This window comes from Acomys minous (genome assembly GCF_964271855.1).
Source record: "Acomys minous genome assembly, chromosome: 12".
In the NCBI taxonomy this organism is placed as follows: domain Eukaryota; kingdom Metazoa; phylum Chordata; class Mammalia; order Rodentia; family Muridae; genus Acomys; species Acomys minous.
Window position 1 is genome coordinate 62,942,653 of NC_140493.1, and position 27,799 is coordinate 62,970,451.

General features: G+C 39.3%; 1 protein-coding gene across 6 annotated transcripts in view; it reads right to left on the reverse strand.

Moving 5' to 3' along the window:
• Positions 1 to 2,020: 2,020 nt before the first annotated feature.
• Positions 2,021 to 27,799, reverse strand: part of MTDH (metadherin) — a 53,661-nt gene continuing 27,882 nt past the window's right edge. For 2 of the 6 annotated variants that reach the window (XM_084751315.1, XM_084751312.1), the window contains 9 exons: positions 27,663 to 27,728; positions 26,207 to 26,443; positions 23,149 to 23,238; positions 20,840 to 20,938; positions 12,947 to 13,071; positions 11,018 to 11,125; positions 8,228 to 8,365; positions 4,797 to 4,953; positions 2,021 to 3,724 (listed from right to left, as the gene is read on the reverse strand). In XM_084751315.1, coding sequence (XP_084607441.1) covers positions 3,654 to 3,724; positions 4,797 to 4,953; positions 8,228 to 8,365; positions 11,018 to 11,125; positions 12,947 to 13,071; positions 20,840 to 20,938; positions 23,149 to 23,238; positions 26,207 to 26,443; positions 27,663 to 27,728 — 1,091 coding nt within the window. In that variant the 3' untranslated portion in view covers positions 2,021 to 3,653. Of the gene's footprint in view, positions 3,725 to 4,136; positions 4,230 to 4,486; positions 4,524 to 4,796; positions 4,954 to 8,227; positions 8,366 to 11,017; positions 11,126 to 12,946; positions 13,072 to 20,839; positions 20,939 to 23,148; positions 23,239 to 26,206; positions 26,444 to 27,662; positions 27,729 to 27,799 lie in introns of all 6 variants that reach the window. The other 4 variants (XR_014773349.1, XM_084751314.1, XM_084751313.1 and 1 more) reach the window with 4 other exon arrangements.

A 27,799-nucleotide genomic window follows, 5' to 3' on the forward strand; every position in this document is an offset into this window, starting at 1 on the left:
AGGGATACTCACTGACTGTCACATTAGGCCTACGTGTGTGTATATTCATGTTTGTGCAGGTTTGCATGTGTGCCAGAGACTAACAATAGTTGTGTCCTCTTCCTAACTCTCCATACCTATTAAAAGGCAGGGTCTCTCTGAACCTGGATCTCAACATTTTGGCTAGACTGGCTGCCAGCAAGCCCCAGGATGTTTCTGCCTCCCCACTACTGGGATTATAGGCTCACTCTACTGCTCTCTGTCTTTTTATTTTTATTTTTAAATATGGGAGTTATCCACTACAGTTTAAGGATGGAGCCATCTCCGTAGATTTTTATATGCAAAAGAAACAAATATTTTAAGTCACTACTGATAGGAACACAGTGCATCAACTTACCCACAAACCAACTAATGCATGCCAAATTATAGTTCAATTTCTTTGCCCTAAAAGGTCATACCTACTAAGATGACCTATGGTTGTTCCCCATGGAAGGCATTATTACAAATGATCAACCCCCACCTCCAGGGTTTGTTTTACTCTGTAGCCCTGGTACTCACCTTGTAGACCAGGCTAGCTTTAAACTCACAGAGGTCTACCTGCCCTGTCTCCTGAGTGCTGGAATTAAAGCACTGTATAAACGTGCCCAGCTGAAAATGCTGATTTTCAGATTTTTTTGGCTTCAAATATTTGATTCTTTGGTGGCAAAGCACGAAAACAATGGTTTTACAGAAAGGAAAAATAAAACCCACAAACCAAAGGCCCGATATCTTAAGTAGAACACAACATAAAAGGACAAAGTCCCTTCCCACACAGAATATAACAAACAATTTAAACAAAACAAAGATGGTCTGTTTTATTTACATCGCTCAGTGCATCTTATACATGACATATTTTCATTCCCCAAGTCTTCTGAAAGCAATTCCAATTCCAGTTTGTGCAAAGAGTTTACAGGAAAACCTTAAGATAGCCATTAGATACCTTAAACCTAAATGCTAAGTTTTGATATATCACACTATATTAATAGAGGATTGTTTTTAATTAAGAAAAACTAAACTCAGCAATTAATTACTACCCTCTGGGATTTTTTTAAAAAACTTAAATACAAACTGGATTAGCCTATGAAATAATTACCATTAGATTTGGATAAATTATTCCAACCTCCCCTCCCCAATAAAATGCATGCACAAATTAAACATGGTAAATTACATTAATGATACTTTATTTCAATGCTTTCTTTTTGGACTCTCTCAACTGGTTGTTTCTCAACTTAGGGTATGGATAGGGACAGTGCAGCTGGAGAGCCCTGACATGCCTGTGCTCCGCTCCAGAGAGAGCAAAGGCTTTTCAGAGAGGCTTATTTTGGAGAGGCAGGTGTAACCAAGGGACCCTACCCCAGAGCATCAGGCCTTCTTCATTGCCACTCCCTAGTCACCATTACCTAGATTCCAGAGTTTTCTGTTGATGACAGAAACCAGCTTCTCTGATCAGTGACAAGAAATCACTGTCTTGCCACATAAAGATCTATAAAGAACAATGTGAGAGAATTGGCTTAATTTTCACTAGTATAGCTGCCTCCTAAAAAACAAAACGAATGGCTCGGCTTGTAAGCCAGAGAGAAGGCAGGCAGGCACACAGGCCACCTCTACACTGACCCACCCAACGAGGCACTGTGCCTGCCCACTCCCATGATCCGTTTTTCCTCAAAAAGACGGTATTCTTGATACCTGGTATAAGGTCCTGCCTCCTATAAGTGATTGAATTGGGAGCTATTGAACTGAGAAACAATTTCATGTTTGACCTAGCCCAAAGAATTCTAAGAGAAAGGAATGGTGAGGTAGAGTTGAGAGAGTTCAATTAAACTTGTGAGCACTGACCTTTTGGCACACTCTGTAATTACAGACTCCCCTTCAAATTCTCCTTGAGACACAGCGTGGCAGCCCCATGAGGGAACATGCCGCTCACAGCAGCCATCTGAAGGCTTGATTCCTGGCACATTAATTGGTATTCACCCCAAAAGTGAAGCAAATAAAAACAATGCTATCCATTTCTGAATTTATTTAAACAAGTCAATTAATTTAGAAATCCCATTCAATCAAACATAACTTCTGATGACATATAAACATACCGCCATGTTCCTGAAACAGATATTAACACCCAATAAAAAAGTTGTTAACTGCCTGTGAGGAAAGCTGTCCATTAATAAGGCCAGTCTTGAGCAGAACTAAAGCCATTTTACATCTTGTAGCTTTCCTAGTTGACAATACTATTAACTACAGTCAAATATAAAGACAGGATTTAATGGACAGATCAGTACCATTGGTTATAGCTTTTAAACAGGTTCATTCCTGGCGCCACATGAAAACAAGCCACTCACATCAATAAATCATGGCTTTTTTTTTTTAAATCACAATTCACTAAGTGATGTTAATTATGGTCCTTGTCAAACACGTTTGGTAAAGGCTATTTACAGTGTACATGGCCGAGCATGCACTATTAACAGTTACAGAGAGGCCTGCCAGTTTCCTAGGGATCACACAGTGCCTGAAAATGGTGACAGATCACACATCATTTATATCAACACAGTTTCAAGCAGAAAATGTTCCTTTTTTGACCACAATTTAATAGTTACATGAAAATTCTTATAAAAACATGAATCCCCTTTAAGAAATTGATGCATACTCTACGCACTACAGGTTAAGGCAGTAAAAAGATGTATTCCTGATAACTGGAGGTCTCGACAATGTCAATTAAAGCTGTCTGACTACCTTCCCACTCTCCATCATATGCTCTGAAGTTATGAATCACTTCATTTTTAAGGTAAAAAAATTGCTAGCAACAAAGAGTTAACACTGGAAAAATTGCTAGGGAAAGGAAAAATATTAAGTTGGATTTTGCCTGAAAAGTTTTCAAATCATAAACAAGAGCATTATTTGTTAGTCTCAGTCTTAAATGTATCAAACAAATAATATAGTTTACCTTTCTTAATTTAAAATATACTGTTACTTTGAATAATTCAAGTAATGTAAGACTATCAAAAATAACTTTGTAAGCCATACAAGTGTCTGTCAATTGCATTTTTTCAATGTTTGAATTAAGAACTTTTAAAGAACTGTAAACTAAACCAAGACAGTTTAGTTAAATGATAAATGACTTTTTATTTGCACTTGTGATTCTTTTAATACAAATTGCTACAACAAATACGTAAAGATATGGCAGATTATGCATTTGATCAAAGCACTTTGATTTAAGCATAAATAGATTCAAATGGTCTAAGTTCGTGCATAAGGTCCAAGCAGCTGCCTGCTGGTTTCTAGGCAGCCTTTTCTCTAATTAGAATCCATTATTCCTCAGCTGCAGGTGAGACAGTGAACAATCCGTTGTAAACAGGGAACTGTTGTAAAACCAGGATAATATTGTTAAATTAAGATCATTCTCGTTTAATTGAAAAGACTCTCCCAAGTGTCTTCCAGTACTGCAGTATGTATTCTGTTGACCTCTTAATTTTATAAATTAACTTTCTTTTGATTCCATCTTATGGTGGTTGTGTTCAGTTTTGTTTTAAAAATTGGTTTAAATTTATATAAAACTCTGTACATGTTCACAAATTATTGCATAAACAGCATAATCTTCAAGACAGTGTTTGTAAACACATGTCCAATTCAGGGGAAAAAATTCACGTTTCCCGCCTGGCTTTTTTCTTCTTTTTTATTTGTTTTGGAGATTCCCAGTTAGTTTCAGACTTGGCTAAAAGGAAAAGAAAATGGGGAGGGAGGAGGAGAGGAAAATGTAAGGATGGTTGTACATATCAACAATATTAATCCCAATACTTGAGAAGCTAAGGTAGGCAGGTCTCTTGAATTTGAGGCCAGCTTGATTTATAAGAATGAATTTCAGGATAGTCAGGGCTACAAAGAGACCCTGTCTCAAAAAGACAAAAACAAATAAACAAAACAAAAAACCCACCCCCAAACAAACAACAATGAAATAAGCTTGCTTGTTTTTTTTTAATTGAAATAAACTCTTTGAAATGTTCAAATTTTATAGTTTAAGTTTTCCAGTCTTGGATACTTTCAAGCTAGCTATTATCTGCCTGTCTTCTTCTCTAACCCAAGGTATTAACTTTAACTGCTAAGCCAGTATTGGTGGTGGCACACACCTTTAATCCCAGCACGTGGTTGGCAGAAGCTGTTGGATCACTGTTGAGTTTGACGCCAGCCTGGCCTACAAAGTGAGTCCAGGACAGCCAAGGCTACACAGAGAAACCCTGTCTCAAAAAACACCACCACCACCACCACCACAAACCACCAAACAAACCACCACCACGGAAAAAAAAAAAAAAAAAAAAAAAAAGGAAAAAAAAAAAAAGGAGAAACAGAAAACAAAGGAAAACCCAAACCAACCAACCAACCAACTCCTGCCCCCCCCCCCGCCACCCCCCCCCCCCGGGCCAAAAAAAAAAAACCCACAAAACCTGTAACTGCTGATGCTCAACTGGTGGCAACCTACAGAAACTTTCTTCTTTTTCTTCTACTCTTTCCTGCCTCTATTTGAGATGGAACACCATTATATTGCTTAAGCTGGCTGCCTGGGATTGACAGCTGATGAAACGGTGGGAAAAAGTAACAGGAAGCCCCCAGGGACATGTGCAAGTAGTCAATCAGGCAGGTACAGCCCAAGCTGGCTTCTCATCCTCACTGCTTACAGCTTACAGTATTTTAGCAGTCTGACCGTTATAACTCGCCTATGAAGTTACAAGGAACAACACATTTTCAGAAAGCAGGTAAAGAAAAAAACCACAACAAGACAAAGTACTTACTCTGTGAGGGAGGCACACTGTTTTGTTTAGCATTTGACTTGGGTTTGTCTGTGTCTTGTAACATTGGTGGCACTTGGGAAGAGCTCTTGTCAGAGTCACCTTTTGATAAGGTAACAGATGGCTCGGCAGAGATAGCAGGTGGAAGAGTCTTGATAGGCTATTTTGGAATGAAATTCTCAGAATTTTGCATAAATTTCATATATTAAGTATTACAGCAGTATCCAGAGACTATTTAGCAGCAAGCAAAATTAAAATGGTTTATAGGTGGCACTGTAACTCATTTCTGCCCTCTAGTGGCAGAACTAAACATTACCTACAGTATCTATGAATATAGTTCAAGATAAAAAAGATAAACATGCCTGGCAGTGGTGGCACACACCTTTAATCCGAGCGCTCAGGAGGCAGAAATAGGGGGATCTTTATGAGTTTTAGGCCAGCCTGGTATATAGAGTGAGTCTCAGGACAGCCAGGGTTACACAGGGAAACTTTCAAAAAACGAAACAAACCAGCCAAACAACAACAAAACACTAGCATGTCAAGCCACTTTTTGCTGTAATCCTCACCTCTATGTATACTGAGGTATCCTTTACCTTAAAGGCATCAAATCTAAATGGGGAAGTATGACTACCACTACTTTAGAACAATACTGCTAGAGGGGCTGGAGAGATGGCTTGGAGGATATGAGCCTGGCTGCTCTTCCAACGGTCCTGAGTTCAATTCACAGTAATCGCATGGTGGCTCACAACCATCTATAATGAGATCTGGTGCCCTCTTCTGGTGGGCAGGCACACATGCAGGCAGGACATTGCATATATCATAAAACAACACCAAAACAACAAAAACCAAAACCAAACCAAACCAAAACCAGTACTGCTAGAGCTCCTTCTCTTAGCGGTACTGTTTGTTAGAGCTGGTCTGCTACCTGTGAAAGTTTCCTCAGAGCTGGGTGTGGTGGCACACGCCTGTAATCCCAGCACTCAGGAGGCAGAGGCACGTGGATCGCTGTGAGTTCGAGGCCAGCCTGGTCTACAAAGTGGCTCTAGGACAGCCAAGGTTAACTCAGGGAGACCCTGTCTCGAAAAACCCAAAAAAAAGTTTCCTCAGACAGAGATGCTATATGTCTTATCTACTGTTGTAACCTAGTTCCTCAAACAGCAGGTGGCACATAACCTCAAAATAATTTTTGAATGTATTTAAATTTCTAAGGTGTATTTTTTTTATATGTGTAAGTGTTTTACCTGCAAATATGTATGTATATCATGTGCTTAACTCTAAAATGGAGTTATAATACATATGGTTGTGAGCTACCATCTGGGTAATGGGAACCAAACCTTGGTCTGCAAGAGCAATAGGTCTCTTAAACACGAAGACAATGTTCTAGCCCCCTAGAGTATACCTCTAGCAAGGGTGAGTATATTAGTAACTATTCTATTTATGTGAAGAACCATGCCTGAGTGCTGGGACTTAAGAAAGGCATGCGCCAGCCCAGAAATCATTGGCGGCTTGGTTGCAGTTCAGAGTCATCACGGTGGGAAGCATGAAGCTGGAGCAGTAGCTGAAAGCTATATCCTGATCTACAGACAGAGACTGGATCTGGCATGGGCATTTAAAACCTCAAAGACTACACTACCTCTAACAAGGCCACACTTCCTTTTAAAAATTTATTTATTTTTATTTTATGTGCACTGGTGTTTTGCCTGCATTTGTCTGTGTGGGGGATGTCAGATCTTGGAGTTACAAACAGTTGTGAGCTGCCATGTGGGTAGTGGGAATTGAACCCAGGTCTTCTGGAAGGGCGGTTGATGCTCTCAACTGCTGAGCCATCTCTTCAGTTCCAAGGCCACACCTCTTAATCCTTCTATCAAAGAGCTTTATTTCCTCATGACTAAAACATTCCAATATGAGCCTATGAGGAGGCTTATTCAAACCACCACATGCAGGTTACCCAATTTTGTCATCTTTATTTCACGTCACTGATTTAGATCTTTCGTAAACTAGTCTTCTCCGACTCGTCAGTAGTTGCATAGCAGGAACATGATTAAAATACTTGTCACTGTTGGTACGAAGGTGCACACCTAAAATCCCAGCACTTGGGATGTGAAGGCAGGAGGCTCAGCAATTTATGCCAGCTATACAATGAGTCTGAGGTCTGCCAGCGCTGTATGGAAACTTGTCTCAAACAACCACAACAAAGCAAAATGAAAACAAATCCTCAAAACTGTTATCAAACTTTTAGACAAGCTGGGCGTGGTCGCGCACGCCTTTAATCCCAGCACTTGGGAGGCAAAGGCAGGTGGATTGCTGTGAGTTCAAGGCCAGCCTGGTCTACAAAGTGAGTCCAGGACAGCCATGACTACACAGAGAAACCCTGTTTTGAAAAACCAAGAAAACCAAAACAAAACAAAATTTTAAACAAATGTTACATTTTGGGAAATTGATCTGGTCATATTGAGGTGTGTACTTTGGGTAAATATGACTGGTAAAAGCACTTTCTCTTGTGTCTTCTATTTTTTTTTTTTTTTAAATATAACTAGATGTTTAGGAGGTGAAAGCATAGTGTAGCAATCCTCTTTTAACATTGGAGGAATCTGTTTTGAGGTCAGCAGTGGGTGCTTGAAATTGCAGGTAGTAAGAAGCAAGCCCAATGCTTTTCTTTCTTTCTTTCTTTCTTTTTTTTTTTTTTTGAGACAGGGTCTAGAAACATAGCCTTGCCTGGCCTAGAACTCATTATGTAGACTAGGATGGCTTTAAACTTACAGAGATCCACCTACCTCTGCCTCCTGAGTGCTGAGATTAAAGGCGTGTGCCACTATCCCTGGCTTCTCTCATGGTCTTTTTCCCCCAGCACAGGGCTTTTCTGTGTAGCCTCAGCTGTCTTGGAGCTTCCTGTATTTTTCGGACCATAAGACGCACTTTCCCCTCCAAAAGTGTGTGTGTGGAAATTGGGGTGCGCCTTATGGTACGATTGTTGTTTTTCTTGTTTTACAGCTCTAAAAACTGGGCGTGTCTTTTAAAAATATTTTTATTATTATGTATACGGTGTTCTGTTTGCAGGTACACCTCCAGTCCAGAAGAGGGCACCAGATCTCATTGTGGATGGTTGTGAGCCACCATGTAGTTGCTGGGAATTGAACTTATGGCCTCTGGAAGAGTAGACAGTGCTTTTAACCGCTGAGCCATCTCTCCAGCCTCGGTGTGTCTTATAGTCTGAAAAATACAATACTTTGTAGAGCAGGCTGGTCTCAAACTCAAGAGATCAACCTGCCTCTGCCTCCTAAGTGCTGGATTAAAAGCATGTGCCACTGCACCTTGCTTTTCCTACATTTCTCTTTGTGATTATTGCATCTCGTGTTTAGCATAGTACTTCAATAAAATATTAAGTATTGTACAATTATTAAGGCAACACAACTTTATTATTCTTTTAAAATTACCTGGCTATTTTTGACAAGTATTTCAACTGGATCACTAGTGCTCATGGTCTTCAGGGGAAAAGCTTTCTCCTGTTTTGGACGGGCTTTGGAGGTATTCACTGGAAGCTCTTCTCTAACGTCCTTTTCTAGTTCTGTGTCCTGCAGAACATAGTTGTTTACTATATTAAAGCTCTTGATGACTGTAATACCTGATTACAAGAATCATTCTTTACTGATTAAAATCCACTCTGCTTTTGTCCTTAAGACATCCTAAGAAAATCATTTCCCTTAAAAATGGTGAGCATACGCTTGTAATCTCAACACCTGGGAGGTCAAGGTAGCAGACTGCTACAAGGTCAAGGCCAGCTTGGGCTACAGATCCTGTCTGCCTAAGTTACATAAACTAAAACACATCCCAGAATGGGAACCATTGTAATCAAATAGACCGACTCAAAGAGAATAAATTTGGCATTCCATTTATGAGAGGCATACAATAAAGAAGCCCGTACTGGAGACAAAACTTTAAACACAGCATTTCATTCAGCGACTTCTTCAAGGAGTAATGTGATCACACGTACATATTATGAAGGGTGTACAGAGAATCCAATCTGGTCATGACATGACTTAGCCATGTAATTCCAGGGACAAATCTCTTGGCTTCCTTGTGTTTTTTATTCCCTTAACTGTAAGAGTTCGCACAGGTAATTTCTATGGTCCTGTCTAAGTTTTTATATTTTTAAAGTTTAACAAAACAATGCTTATTTATAAGAAGAACACAAGACTTTAGTGTGCATCAAGGCATACTCTAGCAATAGTTCTAACAACTGCACTGCAAAACTTTCCTTCCTGGCCAGGCGGTGGTGGCACATGCCTTTAATTCCAGCAGAGGCAGGCGGATTGCTGTGAGTTTGAGGCTGGCCTGGTCTACAAAGCAAGTCCAGGACAGCTGAGGCTACACAGAGAAATCTTATCTCAAAAAACCAAACCACCGCCGCCACCACCCCCGCCCCTCCTTTCTTTCCTGGGCAGTGAGAGGGATCAGTGGGTAAAGACATCTGCTATCCGGCCTTGAATCTGATCTCCAGCACCCACATAATGGAGAGAACTGACTTCCCTGACCCCCACACACATGCTGTGGCACATACACAAGCAAATGCCACTAAAAAGTTTCCTTCCAATATTACTGTCCTATGAAATGTGACACATGGTAGTTAAGTTTTAATAGCAACTCAAATTTCTCATGTTGATAGTTTTTCCCCCTTCTACTCCAGACAGGGTCTCCTGGCCTTTCCTCCCAAGAACTAGGATTAAAGGTGTGGACCACTACAGCCAGCCACTTTTTGGGCTTGTTTTCTCTTTTTTGAGACAGGGTTGCTCACTGAACCCGAAGCTCAGCAATCTGGTGAGACGGGCTGGACACTGAGTTTCAGGGATCTGCCCGCCTCTGACTTTGTCCTTCCCTGCTGAGACTGGGATTACAAGCACACACCACCATCATGTCTAGTTTTTCCTGTGGTTCTGATGATCCAAACTCAGGTCTTTGTGCTTGTGTAGCAGCAGGTACTTCACCAAATGAGCTACTTCCCAAGACACTACCTATCTTCTTGGTGAACTTGGCCATTTCATTTATAATGAAACACTCCTCGGGGCTGGAGAGATGGCTCAGTGGTTAAGAGCACCACTGTTCTTCCAGAGGTCCTGAGTTCAATTCTCAGCAGCAACCACATGGTGGCTCACAACCATCTATAATGTGATCTGATGCCTTCTTTAAAAGAGGACTTCCTCTAGGAAGTCAGAGCTCAGGGAGGCGTAAGGGGTACGGGCAGGACTGAAGAACCAAAAGAGTACATGGATCAGGTTTCTTCAGGACCACACAGTCCTGAGGCTTCTGTTTTTTACTATATTTGAAGATAATGTTGGTTTTACACGGTCAACCTTGCATGTCACAATCAAGTAGCCTGGGGAACAAATACTGCCTTTTTGAGCTATACCACCCTTGACCCCATAGTAGCTTAGAGAGGCCCACACATACAAAGTGAAACGTGGCCGACGGCAGCTTCTGTGTTGGTGGACTACTTCTGAAGTATATGGAAGGTCATGGTTAGTTGGAAGTGTGGACAGAGCCATAAAATGGTATTGGCTGGTTTTGGAGGCAGGAAATAGGTTAAGATGTTCCTCGGGGATGTTACCACTTCAGAGAAGGATTAGAAGGTAGAAGGAGAGGGAACAGGAAGTGGACCCAGCCTGTTCCAGCACCTGGGTGCTGGTGAAGCTGAAGGCAGATCTGCAGACCCTCTGGCTTTCACAGTGATCTTTTACTGCTTTCCCTACCTTATCATTTCATAATAACCAGTACTGTGTAGAATTTGACTTAAAGGTATAAACCCTTGATTTATTTTTAGGGCAATGCAATTTTAATTGTAATAATATGATGCAGCAATTCCCTAACATGTCTAAATTCTCAAAAGCCCAACTTTCATATTTTAAAAACTCATTACAGGGGGCAGGAGAAATGGTACAGTGGCCAGGATCATTTGTTGCTTTTGTAGCATAACTGGGTTCAATTACTACCATCCACGTGGTAGTTCACAATCCTCTGACTTCAGCTGCAGAGGATTTGATCATTTCTTCTGACCTCTGTGGGTACTAGGACATAAGTGGTACACACACACCTATAGGCAGCACACGTACACATTTGATGGTTTACATGCCGTCATTTCTCTCTACATATTCTTAGTGCCTATACATTATAGTTCCATACAACCCACAGTGGGTGCATCATCATGAACGGTCAATGTTCAGATACTTTACCTGTGTGACAGAGTTTTCTTCACCTTGCTTCTTCTTTTTCTTTTTTTTCTTTTTAGATTTTCCAGTTGGAAGAGCTCCCTCTCCTTTTTCTTTATCATCATCTGAAACCTGGTATTAAAAAACAAAATACTGAAGTAAAACCAACAAGTTTATATTATTCAGAATAATCGTGAAATAATTTCAGTCACTATGTTTGGTCTTTATCTTCCAAAGTCCAAATAACAATAAGCTAATAAAAATTTAATTAAATTTTCATTCTTTTAAAACTCGCTGGCACCCCCTCTCCCCTTGACACCTGAGGCAGTTGAGAGAGCTGGCCCTGGGAGTCCTACCAACTGTCTGCTGTGAGGTGGATTTGGTGCAGGGGTGATGCCTGGCCCCTTGCCTCCTGTGGTGGTTGGGAGAGGTGGCTTGAAGTCACAAGAGCAGGAGAGGCCCCTCTGCACCTTGCCTGAGTAATAAACACAGTGGAGCTGGCCCTAATGGTGCAAGAGCTGGAGAGCTGGCCCAGCCTCTTGGCTGTAGAGACAGTAGGCCCTGTGCCTTGACTGGGCAACATAGGGGAGCTGATGGTATGAGTGTCGGTGAGCAGGCCCCGAGGATTTGAGAGGGAGAGAGCTGACTTTGCCTCTTGCTAGTGGCAGCATTGGGCAGGCTAGCCAGACAGTGCTGAAGAGCTCACTCTGGTGGTGCTGATCAGGAAAGAGCCCATGGGCTGAGCTAACACCCAGGCCCAGATCAAAGGCTTTGAGTTGCCCTACCCCAAAATCTACTTAATTTGTGAAGTGTTGGAGAGCATGAAAGGGCTGGTCCTGCTGAGACAAAGCTGCAGATCATCATGCCACAGGACAACCGCAGGATAATGGAAAGGAGTCCTGGTAAGGATTCAATATTGATAGTGTGGCAGAAGCCACAGGCCTTGAACCAGACCTTATTGCAATGAACATTTGCAAGTAAAGATGTGTGGACAGAGGTGCACACTGTAGGGACACACTGTGACACACTACTGCTAACAGGGCAAAATGTTTTCTATGTTTGTTTTATTTGGTTTTTGTTTTCTTTTGTGGGAGAAGGTTGCAAAGGTGGAGGGCGGATATGAGGGGAATAGGAGATGAGTGGGACTGGGTTGTATGATGTGAACCTCACAAAGAATCCATAAAAATTGAAACAACAACAAAAAAACCAAACCTCACTGTATGAAAACAGGAGGATCAGGACGTTAAGGCCAGCTAGGGCTGAATGAGGCTGTCTCAAAACTGCTGCAAATCATCATCACCAACAACTCTCAAACTTTAGATCCCATTCTCCCAAGAGAGGACCATTACCTTGAATTTCTGTATCCATTTGATTTTTCTAGAAATTTATACGAAGACACAAAATCTTATAGAAATATGTATTATCATTCAGCTTTTGCTTACTCTTTAGTGCATTTCCTCTTCTTCTTCTTTTTTTTCCCCCCGAGACAGGGTTTCTCTGTGTAGCCTTGGCTGTCCTGGACTCACTTTGTAGACCAGCCTGGCCTCGAACTCATAAAGATCCACCTGCCTCTTGCCTCCTGAGTGCTAGGATTAAAGGTTTGCGACACCACGCCTGGTGTGTTCTTAACTCTCGAGCCATCTCTCCAGCCCCCCAATACTAATCTCTTAACCACCCATCTTTCTGAAATACTGCTTGTTGTCCAGTGTTCTTTTAATCATTTTTGGTGTTGAGGATTGAACTCAGGGCCTTGTACATGCTAAGCACATGCTCTACCACAGATCTACACTTCCAACCCTAATTCCGAAATTTGTATGTGCTAACTTACAGGGACGTAACACAGTAACAATCTTTAGACATGTGTCTTACGTTGTTCAATACCACCTCCTTTCTGAGACTCAGTTGTTCTCTAGTCTTCTGTGGCCTAGAATTCTCCTCGGTCTCTTTACTTACCTTTAGATCATTAGAAACTGGTTCCTGGGACTTCAGAAGTGAAGCTCTGTCTTCATCGACCCAGTTCCCCCATTCCTCTGCTGGTGCATTCCAGTCTGAGCTGGGATCGGCAGAAGACAAACCATCTAAAAAGTTAACAATGCGAATTAGGTATCTGTCATTCTCCCGGAAGCTAAAATCCAAACACTAAAAATTCTTTATATGGAGTTAAGCTGTAATTTTAAACTATTCTTCTTTCCCCTGAGCATATTTTAAGAGCTAGGAAAAAGTGGAAATGTGGTAGCCTTTAACCAAATGTTGCTAGGCACAAGATTAAGTAGGATTTTTAGATATACCACAAGATACGCTTCCTACCTGTGAATGTCACTCTCCTTTGTCAGTCTTCTAAGTCTGCACTTTTTCCTCTGTCCCTTTTCAACCTAGCCATTTTTTCTTGTAACCGATTTATTTTTTAGGGTACAGAATTAAGCTTAAATAATAGTACCAAAATTATATATCTTTCAGTCCCCTCTTAATATACTTTTTCCCATCCTTATAAGCTTTTCAAGATTAGGTTCTTCAGGTTCACCAAATCATGATAGACTATGTACCTCTTTCTTTCCTCTTATAAGAGTTAACTTGTAGCCTCTTAACATCTTAGATGAAAGTATTTGAGTCACTTGCAGGGCTTTGATCACCCTAGTCTCAAAAATAATTTTACTTTAGTGTTCTGAGTCCCTGCCTTCCACGTTGGAGGCGCCGCCATTTTACTTAGGAGACTATCACTGTGCAGTGCTAGAGGGGAGCACAAGCCTTTGCTTTTCTTTGGCTAAGTGGTTCCCAGAGTTAACTCTTTCCTCTCCCCCTGCAAACAACCACTCCCACATACATTCTTACAGCATCTATTAGTCGAGTTTGTTTAAGACGACAGGGGCTATAGTTTACTTCCAAATGGTAAGTCTTCCTAGCAATGTTTAACTGAAAGAAGCCCAACACTTTCCCATCATTTCTTAATGTTACTAATACCAGATAATAAAGTTATCTTTATTCTCATATGCACTTCATTGCTTCTAGAATTTCTAATCTGTTCCACTAATCTGTTCCTAGGGTAATAGTAAACATGACTTGGACACACATTTTAGTATCAAGAAAGCACACCTGCCTGTCTTATTTTTTTTTTTATTTTTATTTTTTGCTGCTATAATTTCCCCAGGTCAACTTTCTGTTTAGAGGAGATACTTAAGGATCTTCACAAAAGCTTTAATACACATTTGAGAAGACTAAAGAATGATTTGAGAGAATGCTTACAGAAAACCAAACAAACCAGGCAAAATCTTTATGGTATGTTTCCAAATTTATGTGAGGAAGATATACATTAACAGTATGTATTCCTTCTCAGGGTTACAAGAAGTTTATCTACTCACAAGGAAAGTCCTTATTAAGTTCTAAGTGTGCAGTAGAAGCACAGTTACGTAGGTCCAGGAGATAGAGGACATGTGTACAGCGCTACTCTCACACGCAGCTAGTAGTCTAACCATTCAGTGGAGATATGTATAATAAGACAATAATTATACATTCTACCACAGACTGTGAAAATAGAAGGGTGGGCATGGGCTAAACCTCAAGATGATAGAGGAGTCCAAAAATAAGCAGAACGTATAGTCAGGAGAATGTATAACAAGTGATTACAAATGCAAAGTATGTTACAAAAAGACAGTCTTTTCTTCCATCTCAAAATGTATTGTCATGCAGACGGATATTCAGTCAGTACTTCAGAGTATTACTACAGAGGTTAAGAACATGGGTCTTCTTGTCATACAAATGTTCATTAATAACCCTTTATCACTTAATGTGCACAACAGTGCTCATTTTACGCCCCCTTCTTTCATCTTTGCTTTTCTTTTCAAGACAGGGTTTCTCTGGGTAGCCCTGGTTGTCCTAGAACTCAGAGATCTGCCTACCTCTCCCTCCATTATGAGATATGCACCCTGGCTTATTTTGCGACAGGGTCTCTATGTAGCCTTGCCTGTCCTGGAAATCGCTATGCATACCAGGCTGCCTTGACAGGGATTAAAGGCACTCACCACCATGCCTGATAATTTCTTTTCCTTCCTTTCTTAAGATTTACTTAATTTTTATTTATTATTTATATATTATTTATTTATTTTTAGGTACATTGGTGTTTTGCCTTCATGTACGTCTGTGTGAAGATGCCAGACCCCTGAAAGTAGACTTATGAACAGTTAGGAGTTGCCATGTGGGTGCTGGGAATTGAACCCAGGTCCTCTGAAAGAGCAGCCAATGCTCTTAAGCACTGAGCCATCATCACTCTAGCCCTCTGGCTAGATTTCTTAATCTGAAGGGGCTCTATGTCAACTTCATACAGTGCTGAGAGGATAATGTAAGGATGATATACGTAAAGCAATATAGCAAGCACTCAACAAACAGCTATTGTTTGCACTATCAATGATGACACTAAAAACCAGTTCTAGGTATATATAATTAAAACGACAGATTCCTAAGAAATCTCTGAGATACATTTGTTTTTGTTTTGTTTTGTTTTTTAAATGTTAGAGATTCAACACAAGATCTTGCCCAGGACAGGCAACTGTTCTATAATACAGCTCTGATATATCTGATACATCTTTTTTGTTTTATTTTCTTTCCTTCTTTTTCTTCTTCTTCTTCTTTTTTTTTTTTTTTCCCATACAGGGTTTCTTTGTGTAGCCTTGGCTGTCCTGGACTCGCTTTGTAGACCAGGCTGGCCTTGAACTCAGTGATCCTCCTGCCTCTGCCTCCCAAGTACTAGGATTAAAGGCCTGCACCCCCAAGTCCAGCTTATTTGATACATCTTAAATACAGAAACACAGAATCATTTTGTTTGTTTTTGAGGCAGGGTTTCTCTGTGTTAGCCCTGGCTGTCCTGGACTCACTTTGTAGACCAGGCTGGCCTCGAACTCAAGAGGTCCTCCTGCGTCAGCCTCCCAGAATCATTTAAAAAAGCACAAATGGATCCAGCAGATGCTTTGCCTTATACCAATAATACTTCTTACCAATATGGTTAGGGGACTTTAAAAATATATATTTATTTATTATGTATAAAGTGCTCTCCTGCATGTACACTTGAAGGCCAGAAGAGGGCACCAGATCACATTATAGATGGTTGTGAGCCACCATGTGGTCGCTGGGAATTGAAATCAGGAAAAACAGGTGGTTGCTTTTAACCACTGAGCCATCTCTCCAGTCCGTTAGGGATTTTTAAGTATCAGAGCTTCACTGTGAGATTTAAATCTCATTGATGAAAAACTCTGGAAACCTGTCCATTAGTCTTGTCTCTCAGACCAATCGCCAGAAAAACAAACAAAACCCAACCCAACCAACCAAAACCACACAAAACAAACAAACAAACAAACCCCCTATCAAGTCAAAAGAGCTTCTAGACAACTAAATATGCAACATAACAACATATGACCCATTTCCTTAATGAACATGATAAGGGAGGAATAAAAATCTAGTTTAATACTTAGTGAATTACTTTTTAAAAGGCATAAGTGGCTTTCAAGTCTGAGAAACTACTATACTCTTTGGTTCAATTTCTGTAAAAACATTAACAGAAGCATGTATCTGTGCCGACTATATAAAATCCTATGATATTTTTTCTATTGAATAGAGATTAAATATTAACTCAGATCAAATAAAAACTACTTAACAGTTTAATAACTCAAATCCAAAAATTATTACCCAGAGATTTTTTTCCCAATGAATAAAGCTTGAGATTCATAGGTTTACTGTGCTAATAAACTATGTAGTTTTTGTCTTCTTTGGTAATGATGGTATCTGAACACAGGGCTTTGTGCATGCTACCCAAGCATTCTGCCAATAAATCCCCAGCCTTAATGTGCTTCTTAAATATAATTTTCTTGAAAATGAGTCATAGTGTGGCCCTGCTCTCCCCTCCCTTGCCTCTGTGCCGTAGCACTGGCTGTCCCAGAACCTGCTCTTGTAAACCAGGCTGGTCTCAAACACACAAAGATCTGTCTGCCTCTGCCTTTGGGATTAAAGGCATATTCCACAACTGCCTGGCTTCATAGTGTGGTTTTATTTATTTATTAAACAGGGTAATTTCCTTACCCCCAAATTTTTACATGAGTTTTTAAAAACTAACATATATGTGTATATATATATATATATATATATATATATATATATATATATATATATACAAATAAAAAATTTATCTCATTTAATCTTCTTGTGGAATAATGTTTTAGGTTCAAGTATTGCTAATCTTAACGTGGGGATCAACTATTTTTATCAGAACTCCTGTAAATAGTATGCTTAATGATTTAGTAAAATATAGCTATGTTTGAAAGACATTCTCTAGTGCTTAAACACAGAATCAATATTCCACTGAACAGCCTTTTGCTCAGTCGGCCTTCTGTTTTGCCACCACATTAATTTGCCTCATTGCTGCTGCTGTGCCATTTGCTCACAGCAGACCCCATGTTTACAAGCTTTTATCACGGACTAGACACCAGTGGATCTCCAGGAACATTCCAGGATTCTGGCAATAGACTGGGACTATTGAAACACCCTACCCTGTGTACTGAGTTACTACAAAGTGTTGCCGTACAATTAGGCTGATATAATGGGTTTATTCTAATTTGTGGCGGGTTGACATTAAAACCAACCATAATGTACTATATAATGCACTCTATAAATTGAGGAATAATAGTGAGTATAAATAGTAAATGAGTACAAAAAAGGCACACTAAAGATGATACATACTGTGATGTAGAAGACTGTCAATATGACAGAGCAAACTTGAAGATGGTATTCTTCATACATAGTATTTTTCTCACAAGAGGTTGGCCTTCAACTTGATACTCACTATAGCCAAGCAAGACCTTGGACCTCTGATCCTTCCAAGTTCTCCTACCTCCCAACTACTGCGATTATACTCGTCCAACCCCACATCTAGCTATATATAGTTTGCTTTTTGTGTGTGTAGTACTGTCTGTCTTGGAACTCGCTCTATAGTCCAGGCTGGCCTTGAACTCAGAGATCAACTGCCTGTCTCCTGAGTGCTGGGACAAAGGGTATGCACTACCACCACTTGAGATTTTTCTGTTTTTATTTTATGTGCATGCCTGTTTGCTTGTGCTTGTATAAGATGTGTGCTATGCCCATGGAGACAGAAGAGAGTATTGGATAGCTGGAACCGGAGTTACATATGGTTGTGACAGGTGCTGGGACTGAACTCAGGTCTCCTAGCATGCACTCTTAACCCCTGAGCACCTGGTTAGACCCACCAGGACCTCCCCCACCCAGAAAGAATATTTATTTAGTCATTCATTTTTTGTGAGTACATGTGTATGTATGTGGAAATGAGAGGACAACTTAAGAGAACTGGTTCTTTGTTATTGTATTGGTTTTACGGCTCAAACTCAGGTTGTAAGGCTTGGAGGCAAGTGCCCTTACCCACTAAACCATCTTGCCAGAACACACCTGGCTTTAAGCATCTAAAATCTTATACTCTTTAGCAGCCAAAGATGGTTTTCATATTTAATAACCCTCCTGTGCAGGTAAGGTAAAATGTCCAGCAGGAAAGTCTTGTAGCTGCTGGTTCAGTGTTCTTGTCTTAACTCTCAGCAGCTCAGATCTTTCACTGGTGCTTTCCTGTAATCACCCCCTAGTTCTGCACTGTATAGAAGTAATTATTGTTCCTAAAGCAGCATAGACTATTCTGGTTTTAAAATGCATGCTTTTGCATACTCATACATCCTGATATACTATAATTTATAGGGCTTTCTCAAAACTACTCATCAAAGTAGATAGAATGGATTATTTGTTCTGTTTTACACAGTTCACTATCAATGCTCTTTTTAAAAACCCAGACAGGGTTTCTCAGTGTAACCCTGGCCCTGGCTATCCTGGACTTGCAAGCAAGTACCCTTAGTTGGGCATGGCGGTACACACCTGTAATCCCAGAATTTAAGGACTGAGATTTTGATGCCAACTCAAAATGAGACCATGTCTAAAAAACCAAACACTACACAGAACCAAATAAAACAATATGGATTTTGTTGTCTGTTTTTCAAGACAGAGTTTCTCTGAGTAGTTCTAGCTGTCCTGGAACTCACTTGGTAGACCAGGCTGGCCTTGAACTAGGGGATCTGTCTGCCTTTACCTCCCAAATGCTGGGATTAAAGGCGCCACCTCCCCCAAAATAGGAGTCTTGACTCCGGTCTTCTTAATCTTCAGACATGGTCTCTCTAAGGCCTTCTCCCTCAATCATTAAGGACTCTGCTTTAGTGCTGTAAGCTTGCCTTCATAGTTGCTATTATCACTGACTACACCAAGCAGGAGTCAAAGAGAATGAATGGAGCAAGACTAGTAAGGTCTGAATCCCACCCTCTTCTTCCTTCCTCTTTCTTTCTCTCTTTCAAAAGGTTTTTTGAGAGAGTTTTCTCTGTGTAGCCTTGGCTGTACTAGACTCGCTTTGTACACCAGGCTGGCCTTGAACTCAGAGATCCACCTGCCTCTGCCTCCCAAGTGCAGGGATTACAATCATGCGCCACAGTGCCCAGCTTTGCTTCAATTTCTTAATCTGAAAAGTGTGAGATGAGAGAAAGTAGTATCTACTTAATACAACTGCTTGTGAGATGCAGAAGACTAGGACCAGTTCCACGCAGATAGTCTGTGTTTACTTTTATCACACATTATACTAAATTCTCTATAAAGAACTGCCGCAGTTGGGGACTGTGGTGCACAGCTTTAACCCTAGTGCCTCGGAAGCCGAGCTGGTAGATGGATCACTGTGAGCTATGGGTAGCCAGGTTTATTTAGTTAGAATCAGCCCCCGCCCCCAAAAGTACTGCAGATATAAGAGTAATCAGCTTTTTATTTTAGAAGGTTTCAACTCCAAACAAAAACTATTAAACTAAGGTCAAAGAGGGGGAAAAACCATTCAGAAGATTCATTTTCTTTAAAAGTTACTTTTAAAAAGTTTATACAAAAATACTAACTATACTTTCTTTTCTAAAATAAAGACCAAAATGATGGAATACACAAGGCAGGAAAGAATGTGACATAAAAATTTAGGAGAGGATAAATTCTGAAAGTTTGAGTTTTTGTATTTCAAGACATGGTTTTTCTGTGCAACCCTGGCCCTAGCTGTCCTGGACTCGCTTTGTAAAGCAGACTGACCTTGAACTCACAGAGATCTACCTGTCTCTGCCTCCCTGAGTGCTGGGATTACTGTGCCTGGTTCAGAAGTTTGTAATTTAAGTAAAGATGGTAAGCTTTTTCCAATGTGAAGACTATTTTCTTTTTCTGTTTCTTCTTTTTTGAGACAGGGTCTTGTATGTAGCCCTGTCAGACTGGAACTCCAACACAGACCAGACTGGTCTTTAACTCACAGAGATCAGCCTTGTCTCTGCCTCCTGGAGCAATGAGGTGCAGCAACACCCAGTTTACTTTTTCTTTTTAAAATTCTGTTTTTTTTTTTTTTTAAACTTACGTTTCTATTGGAAATTGGGCTACGAAAGTGTTTGTTCACCATCACAAAAATGTGCATACATCACAAGTAACTCAAAGCCACGGCTATAGATTCTATTTCTTCTTTTATACTAAAACCAAAGAAACAGAACTATTCATTTAAACAGAAAAAGTTAAGAATTAGTCCTACAGAACAATTGAGAAAACTAGCACTGCTTCAGTCATTATGGGAAGTTAGTTTTAAACCCACAGGTATTCAGAATCAAGTCCAAGTAGTACAGTTGGTGTTAAATTGTATTACTATGACCTTTAAAGGGGAGAAATTAGGATTAAAATTAAGACATAAAGCATAAATTCAGGGTGCTAGAAAGAAAATTCTGAGAAAAGTAACTGAAAAAATTTAAAAGGACATACTTAACCCAGACCATTCATCATCGATATAGGGTTGATTACGGCTAACATCCCACTGATAATCAGAAGTGGTAGACTGAGAAACTGGCTCAGCAGTAGACCCTTAAATGAAAAACGAATGCAATAAAATTAAAAATGGAATTTCCTAAGGATGCTTCATAACAATAGATCTATACTTTGTACATGGACTCTATTTTTTTTTTTATTTCTCTTAAAAGGAAAATTTAGACATCCAAAAGAGTTAAATTAAAAGGAAAGTAAAACTGAGGGCAATTTTAAATTAAGTATGATAATTACTGGATCTAATTCAACATGAGAGCATCACCACCCTGTACCAATCAGAGTTTGACTTTTGTTATGTGCAAATTCAGAATGTTGAAAAGAGTTCCACTTTTCTTCTTAAAGATAAAACACATATGTCCTCAGAACTCAGAAAAATGATTAGAAAATGTTTGAGTTAGCTAACTTTCAGGCCACAGAAAGCTAAAGAAACAGGATTAATCAGAGAGGAGGAACAGAAAACAGAATGACAAGAGCTACTGAAGTTGAGGAAGGTAAGTTCAGGTGCATTCAAAAGAACAGAGTGTTATTAGAATGCTATTTTCTAAGTTTGACTGCTGCTGGAATAGTGGGATGAAATGATGAAAGCAGGGGTGGCCCAATGTCCAAAATTTTATGCAAAAATCTGAATATAGATTTGTGGCATAACAGTCCATGAAAGTTAGGTCAAAACTCATCATTCTATGGCTATATATTAATTTGAGATTGCAAATGAAAGCACTCTATCAGGTGTACAAAGAGACACACACATACACACCAGACCTATGAACCAGAGTTTCATGTGTATTAAGAGTCCTTAGGTGACTCTGATAATCACTTGGATTTAGAGCCACTGACAGGAAAAAATGGCTTAAAAGTGTATGTTCTTGGTTAGTATAAATAAGTCTTCACTAATTTATACATTTTCACTTGGTTATGTAGATGAGATTGCTAGCACTTCACTAATGGTCACTGTCCATATAATTATATACTCAAAACAGTAATATATTTTCATGCAAAATTTAGCAGAATACTCTATGAATATTTAGCATATTAGCCACTCTGTTGCATAAATATAACCTTCTTACTTCAGTAGCCTCTATTGCTTTCTCTGAATGTATGTACCTATGCTGTATAGTCATCAAATGAAGGAAGCAATTAATTTCGACTCCTGGAAATGTATTTATGGTTGACGAGACCAGGGGTTAGCAAACTACATCTTGTAGGCCCACTCCAACCACTGATTTTAATTGGCTCATGAACCAAATAGTTTTTTATTTTCAAATGGTTGAAAAAAAGTCAAATGAATAAGTGTTTTAAGGTCAATATACTCATTTGGCAATGTATATCTGTTTGCTTTCTTGTTTCTTGTTATCATGGTAGAGCTGAATTGATAGCTATAACAGAGACAGTACATTCCACAAGCCTAAGCTGTTCACTATTTGATTTTACAGAAAGAGTCTGCTAGCCCTGTTCTAGGCTAGTGTTGCAGACACTGTAAAGTAACACCACTAGTAAATGAAGTCCATAGGAAGCTCTGTGAACCGAGCAGTATAAACCAAGTGTTCCCCTTACTTACGCATGAGAAAAGACCTATCCATTAGGTGATGCTGGATGGACAGTTCATCGTAACAGAGTGTGCTCTGAATCACCAGGCACTAGAAGAGCTACTGTGTGTGCGTGTCCATTAAGTAATGAGGCTTATTTATAAACTTGTAACAAGTAAGAGTGAGTAGAAACATGCCCATTCAAGTAGAACTTTGGTGGACTGCACTAGTAACAAAAGCGTGGCCCTAACCTACTGGTTCTCCATCTGTGGGTCACGACCCCTCGGGGATTGAGCCTTTCACAGGGGTGACGTCAGACTACCAGACTACCAAGACTACCAGAAAAGAGATATTTACATTATGATTCATAACAGTAGCAAAATTACAGTTATGGAGTAGCAATGAAAATAATTTTAAGGTTGGAGTCACCACAGCACATGGAACTGTTTTAAAGAGTCACAGCATTAACAAGGGTGAGAACCACTGTCCTAACCTAAAGGGAAGGCCTTCTAAGAGTATTTATGCTAATAAGCTGCCAGTGGTAAACCACAGAATCTGTGTCACTGGCACCTAAGGGCTTACGTGGCCCCTACTACATAAAAAGCTATGCTATTACATATAGGATGTTGATAGCAATATTTGATGCTAATCCATTTTTTAGATTAACAAGTGCTAAAATTAAACAAAAATGCTTTGGTTAACTAAATGAAAGACTGTTTCACATACCAGAGACAGCAGAGTTAAGTGTGAGAGACGCAAAAGAAGCAGAGTTCTGTTGAGAGGCACTCATCCCCCTAGCCACACTAGACCAAGCAGCTGGCAAAATAAAGAACGTCACTTGCAACCTTCAATTTGTAATGAAACTTGAAAGATGTACAGATTTAAAACTATGATAGCAATATTTAAAGATTACCTTAAAAGTTCAGAACCAATAATATAGCAACAGCTATTATTTACTGAGTGTCTGCTATGTGGGTGGCTCCCCTATACACTGTGTTCTAATCCTTATGGTAACCTGCTAGGCCACTTTACACCTAGCAAATGATTTGCTAATGCTTAGAAACTACTTAGGTATAACTGGAACTTAAACCAGTTTCCAAGCCTATTCTTTGTACTATACAATGATTATCTATCACAATTTAAGCAACACTGTAGACTAGGTAGCAAGCTTGGTGCCTGGCATCCATTACAACCAACTGGCTACATGGCTGAATGTCTAGAAGCTCCTAATAGGTCTGTCTAACTAGTCTATCTTCATTCTACTACATCATGCTGTCTTTTTTTCCTTTTAAAAACATTTTCAAGCGATTTCTCCGAAAACAGAATGACATTTTGGTCAATAGCAACCTACATATACAGTGGCCTCATGAGGTTTTCTCACCTTGTGACATCCTAGGTTCTTAGTATAAGCACATGCCATGATGGCCACACAATGGCAAATCACCTAGCATGCATTTTTTAAAAAGGAGTCTTGTTACTTGGCTGTATTCTAAGGAGCACACACCCCCCTCATGATCAGTCATACCTGCCTTTCCTCAACAATCCATCACCAACTTAATTTAATCCAGTCCTCTTTCAATTTCAACAAAATCTTAAATCCATCTAGGGAATGCCATCTATCTTTTGTTGTCGTTTGTTTGTTTGTTTTGGGTTTTTGTTGTTTTTCAAGACAGGGTTTCTCTGTGTAGCTCTGGCTGTCCTGGACTTTGTAGACTAGGCTGGCCTCAAAACTCAGAGATCCGCTTGTCCCTGCTGCCTACGAATGCTGGGATTAAAGGTGCGTGCCATCAAGCCCGCTGAAAAGGCCATCTATTTAATCTTTGTCTGTAACAACATTAACCAAACAGTACCTAACCTATGTTCTAATAGTGAAACTACACAGCTTCTCTAAGTAAACTAGAAATATATTACAAGGTCAGTGTTCCTAACATCATTTCATAAAACCCGGCCCTTTTTTTTTTTTTAAAGTAAATATGAGAGGATTACTTTTAGTGTGACAGTTTGTTCTTCTCCTTTCTCTGTTAAAAAGGATGGTATGAATTTAGGGATTATCTTTGTAGACAGATTTTAGTATTTCTATATAGTTTTTGTACATTACAGGCAAGGAGACAAGAGCAACCTGGAACGGTATCAGTGAATGAATCAAAGCTTGCTTGTTGAGGACAATAGTCTCTAAAAAAGGCTAGAAAGCTAAGAGCAAAGGGAGAGGTTGTGTTTTTTTCTATACACTAAGAACTTCTTAGTATCTAAAACTTCCCAAATTAAGCTAAGTTACTAAAAATACTTGCCACAAGTACAACAGAAAACAAAAACAAAAACTGTATGTTCAAGTGTGGCATGGTGGTTCACAACTGTATTTTCTAACACTTAGAAGGCAGAGATAGAATTGTCCATGAGTTCCAAGCCAGCATTGTCAACAGTTTTCTAGGCTAGCTAGGGCTACACAGTTTGACAAAACAAAAACTAAACCCCCCCAAAAAGAAAAAAAAAAGTTTATTTACTATATGAGGAATTATAATTCAAATTTTAAAAGCCAGCAAAACAGTGTAAAGACACTGCAAAGAACACAAATAGATAACTGATGAAAAGATATAAAAAGGATCAATTAATGTACGGAAAAAATCTAATTGTATCAGTGATTTAAAAGTCAACCAAAATAATTTATGCTTTTTTGCTTATCAAATCAGAAGAGTAAAAAAATGTCTGACCTTGCTAAGTAAGTGGGCACTTACACTGAAGATCAAAGTATGAGAGCAGCTGGCAATACAATGAACACTTTTTAATTCAAATCATTTCCAATAATCTATTCTAAACAAATACCTAAATATAACATTACCTAAGACAGTTTTTAAAAAAGTCTCCAATGATACAGAAATAACTAAAGTAAACTATTTTGCATTTAAATAACATAACACACAAGGCCATTAAGTAAGCATGCTTATAAGAGCTAGTAAAACTTAAGAATTGGGGTTGGGGAAAAAGGAACATAAAAATGTAGATTTAGTTCAGTGTATATAAAACCAAAAACTATACACAATGCAGAAAAAACCCCACAAAAACTGACTGTAGCTGTCACTGGGTGGTGTGATAAATACATTTCCCCTTACCGATTTGCAGTTTTCCATATCTAATAAAAATTCCTCTTCTACAATATATAAGCACATGTTACTAAAAACATATTACTTCCCAACACAAACAAACTGCTCAACTTGTTATTCTTTCCATTAAGATCCCGGGAAAAATAATTAAATAGGCATTTTACAGACCATAAAATAAAATGAATGCTATAAACTTCTCTAGTACTTTCATTTACTATTTTTATTTAGATTCACTAACCCTGCTACAATCTATCATGTCTGCACAGATTACATTTATGACATCACTAAGACATACAGTTCCGTCAGTCAGCCACACTGAGGAGCAAATGTGATGGAGAATGTGAGGTACTGTCAGAGAGCAATGACATCAGTCACATTAGTTTTCATTTATTCTACTCTATGCAAAGGACCTGAGATAAGTTAACTATAACTATTACTTCTGTATGGCAGGACTAGTATTTCTTCTCTTTCTTTTTCTTTTTTTAAAGACAGTATCCCATGTCGCCCAGACTATTTTCTGACTCATTATGCAGCTGAGGATAACCTCCTGATCCTGCAGCCTCCACCTTCCAAGTGCTGGGGTTGCAGGGATGTACTACCATGCCCAGTTTAGGAATATTTCTATTGATGGCTTGCTTTCCTTCACCAATTTTAAATGAATTAAATTTTTTTCTAGAAGTCCTTACCAATGCCAGAAAATATTGAACGATCACTCCAATTCCTTCCCCAGTCTTTCCCATTTGCATTGGCATCACCAGTGTCTTGAGTCCAAGCAGCTGGCTCTGTTTTCCTCTTGCCTGCAGAAGCAGGTGGCACAGAGTTCCACTTCTCCTCTACTGCACTCATTTGTGAGGAGAGTTTTACAGACTTTTCATTCCAGCCTCCTCCATTCACAGTAAGATTTTCATTCAATCCTGAAGAAACTTAAAGAAAAGAGAGTAAACATTAAAAGGAGATACATGATTTCTTGGGCATTCTCAAATTTCTCTGATAGCTCAGTTTATACTTAGTATTCTTTTCTTCTTACTGTCTTTAAGTAGCTTGAGTGTAAAAAGGTCAACACTACAGTTCTGACATGGTTACTACAGATCTCTTTTAAAGCTTGCTTCTGAGACAGGGTCTCTTTATGTAGCACATCTTAGTCTCATGTTCTCCTACCTCTGCCTCTATAGTGCTGGGATTACAAGCATGCACCACAATGCCTGACTAACAGATTCCTTCTTAATTTAAAAGTCAACAGCAAGTTTAAAATGTCACATGTATACTAGTGATGTTCTTCTCAGTGGCAAACTGACAAACTGAAAACACATATTATAGTAATTTGTGAATACTCACCCACTATAAAAGTGAAGACTTCTCCTTAGTTACATGTTCTTTCCTTAAACACACTTTTGTATATTATATGATATATAATGACTATACATTAGAACCAAATGAGAAATTTAAATAGACTCTATGGCATCAGTCCAGACCAACCAAAGTCAGGACCTTGAGGACAGAGTCCAGGTCTCATGTGTCTGTGTGTGTTTTAGCTTCCTAGATGTGTAGCCAGGATTGAGACATGTGGCCATAAAGCAAGCACCAGTGTTAAGAACAAGCCTGAAACAAGAAGGCGCTTTCTTTTTTCTGTGACACTTCTGCTTTTAGGCCACCATACTGCTCTGCTTGCTTCAGTGATGAAAAATAAGTGAATTCGGTTATTTTTGTTTGTGAAGCACCCAATAACCTTAGATTATATTCATTTATCATAACATACTTGACACCATTAAGGAAGCAGTTAAAATTTATAAGAACTACATTTTCTTAGGATGCAGAGTAAAGTCATTTATCCCAAATATGCCGGTATTACATTCATGCCCAACAAAGACCTTTCCCTCTTTACTTAAATGTTGTAAGCAAGAAGCAAAGCTGCACATAAATTATTACTAAAAATTTTATATACAGGAGGGGGAGGAGCTAAAATATATCAAACCCAGAGTGTGAGTCATATTCCTTTTCCATTTTTCAAAATCTCTGGACTGTGATCATATGAATTTAGAAATTAAAAATAACTTTAATCCCCTTTCCTTCCTTTAGTATCATTCATGTAAGGAAAGAGACATGTAAGGGCCTTCAGTTTAAGTTACATGTAACTTCTCTCACCCTGAAGTGTGGAGTCTCCTTTTCCAGACTTAAAGTTGCTAACTTGAACATTTAGATGAGAATCACCTGGGTTGAAATAGAAATAAAATGTATTTAATACTAAACAGGTCACTATGAACATCAAATCAGGAGGAATA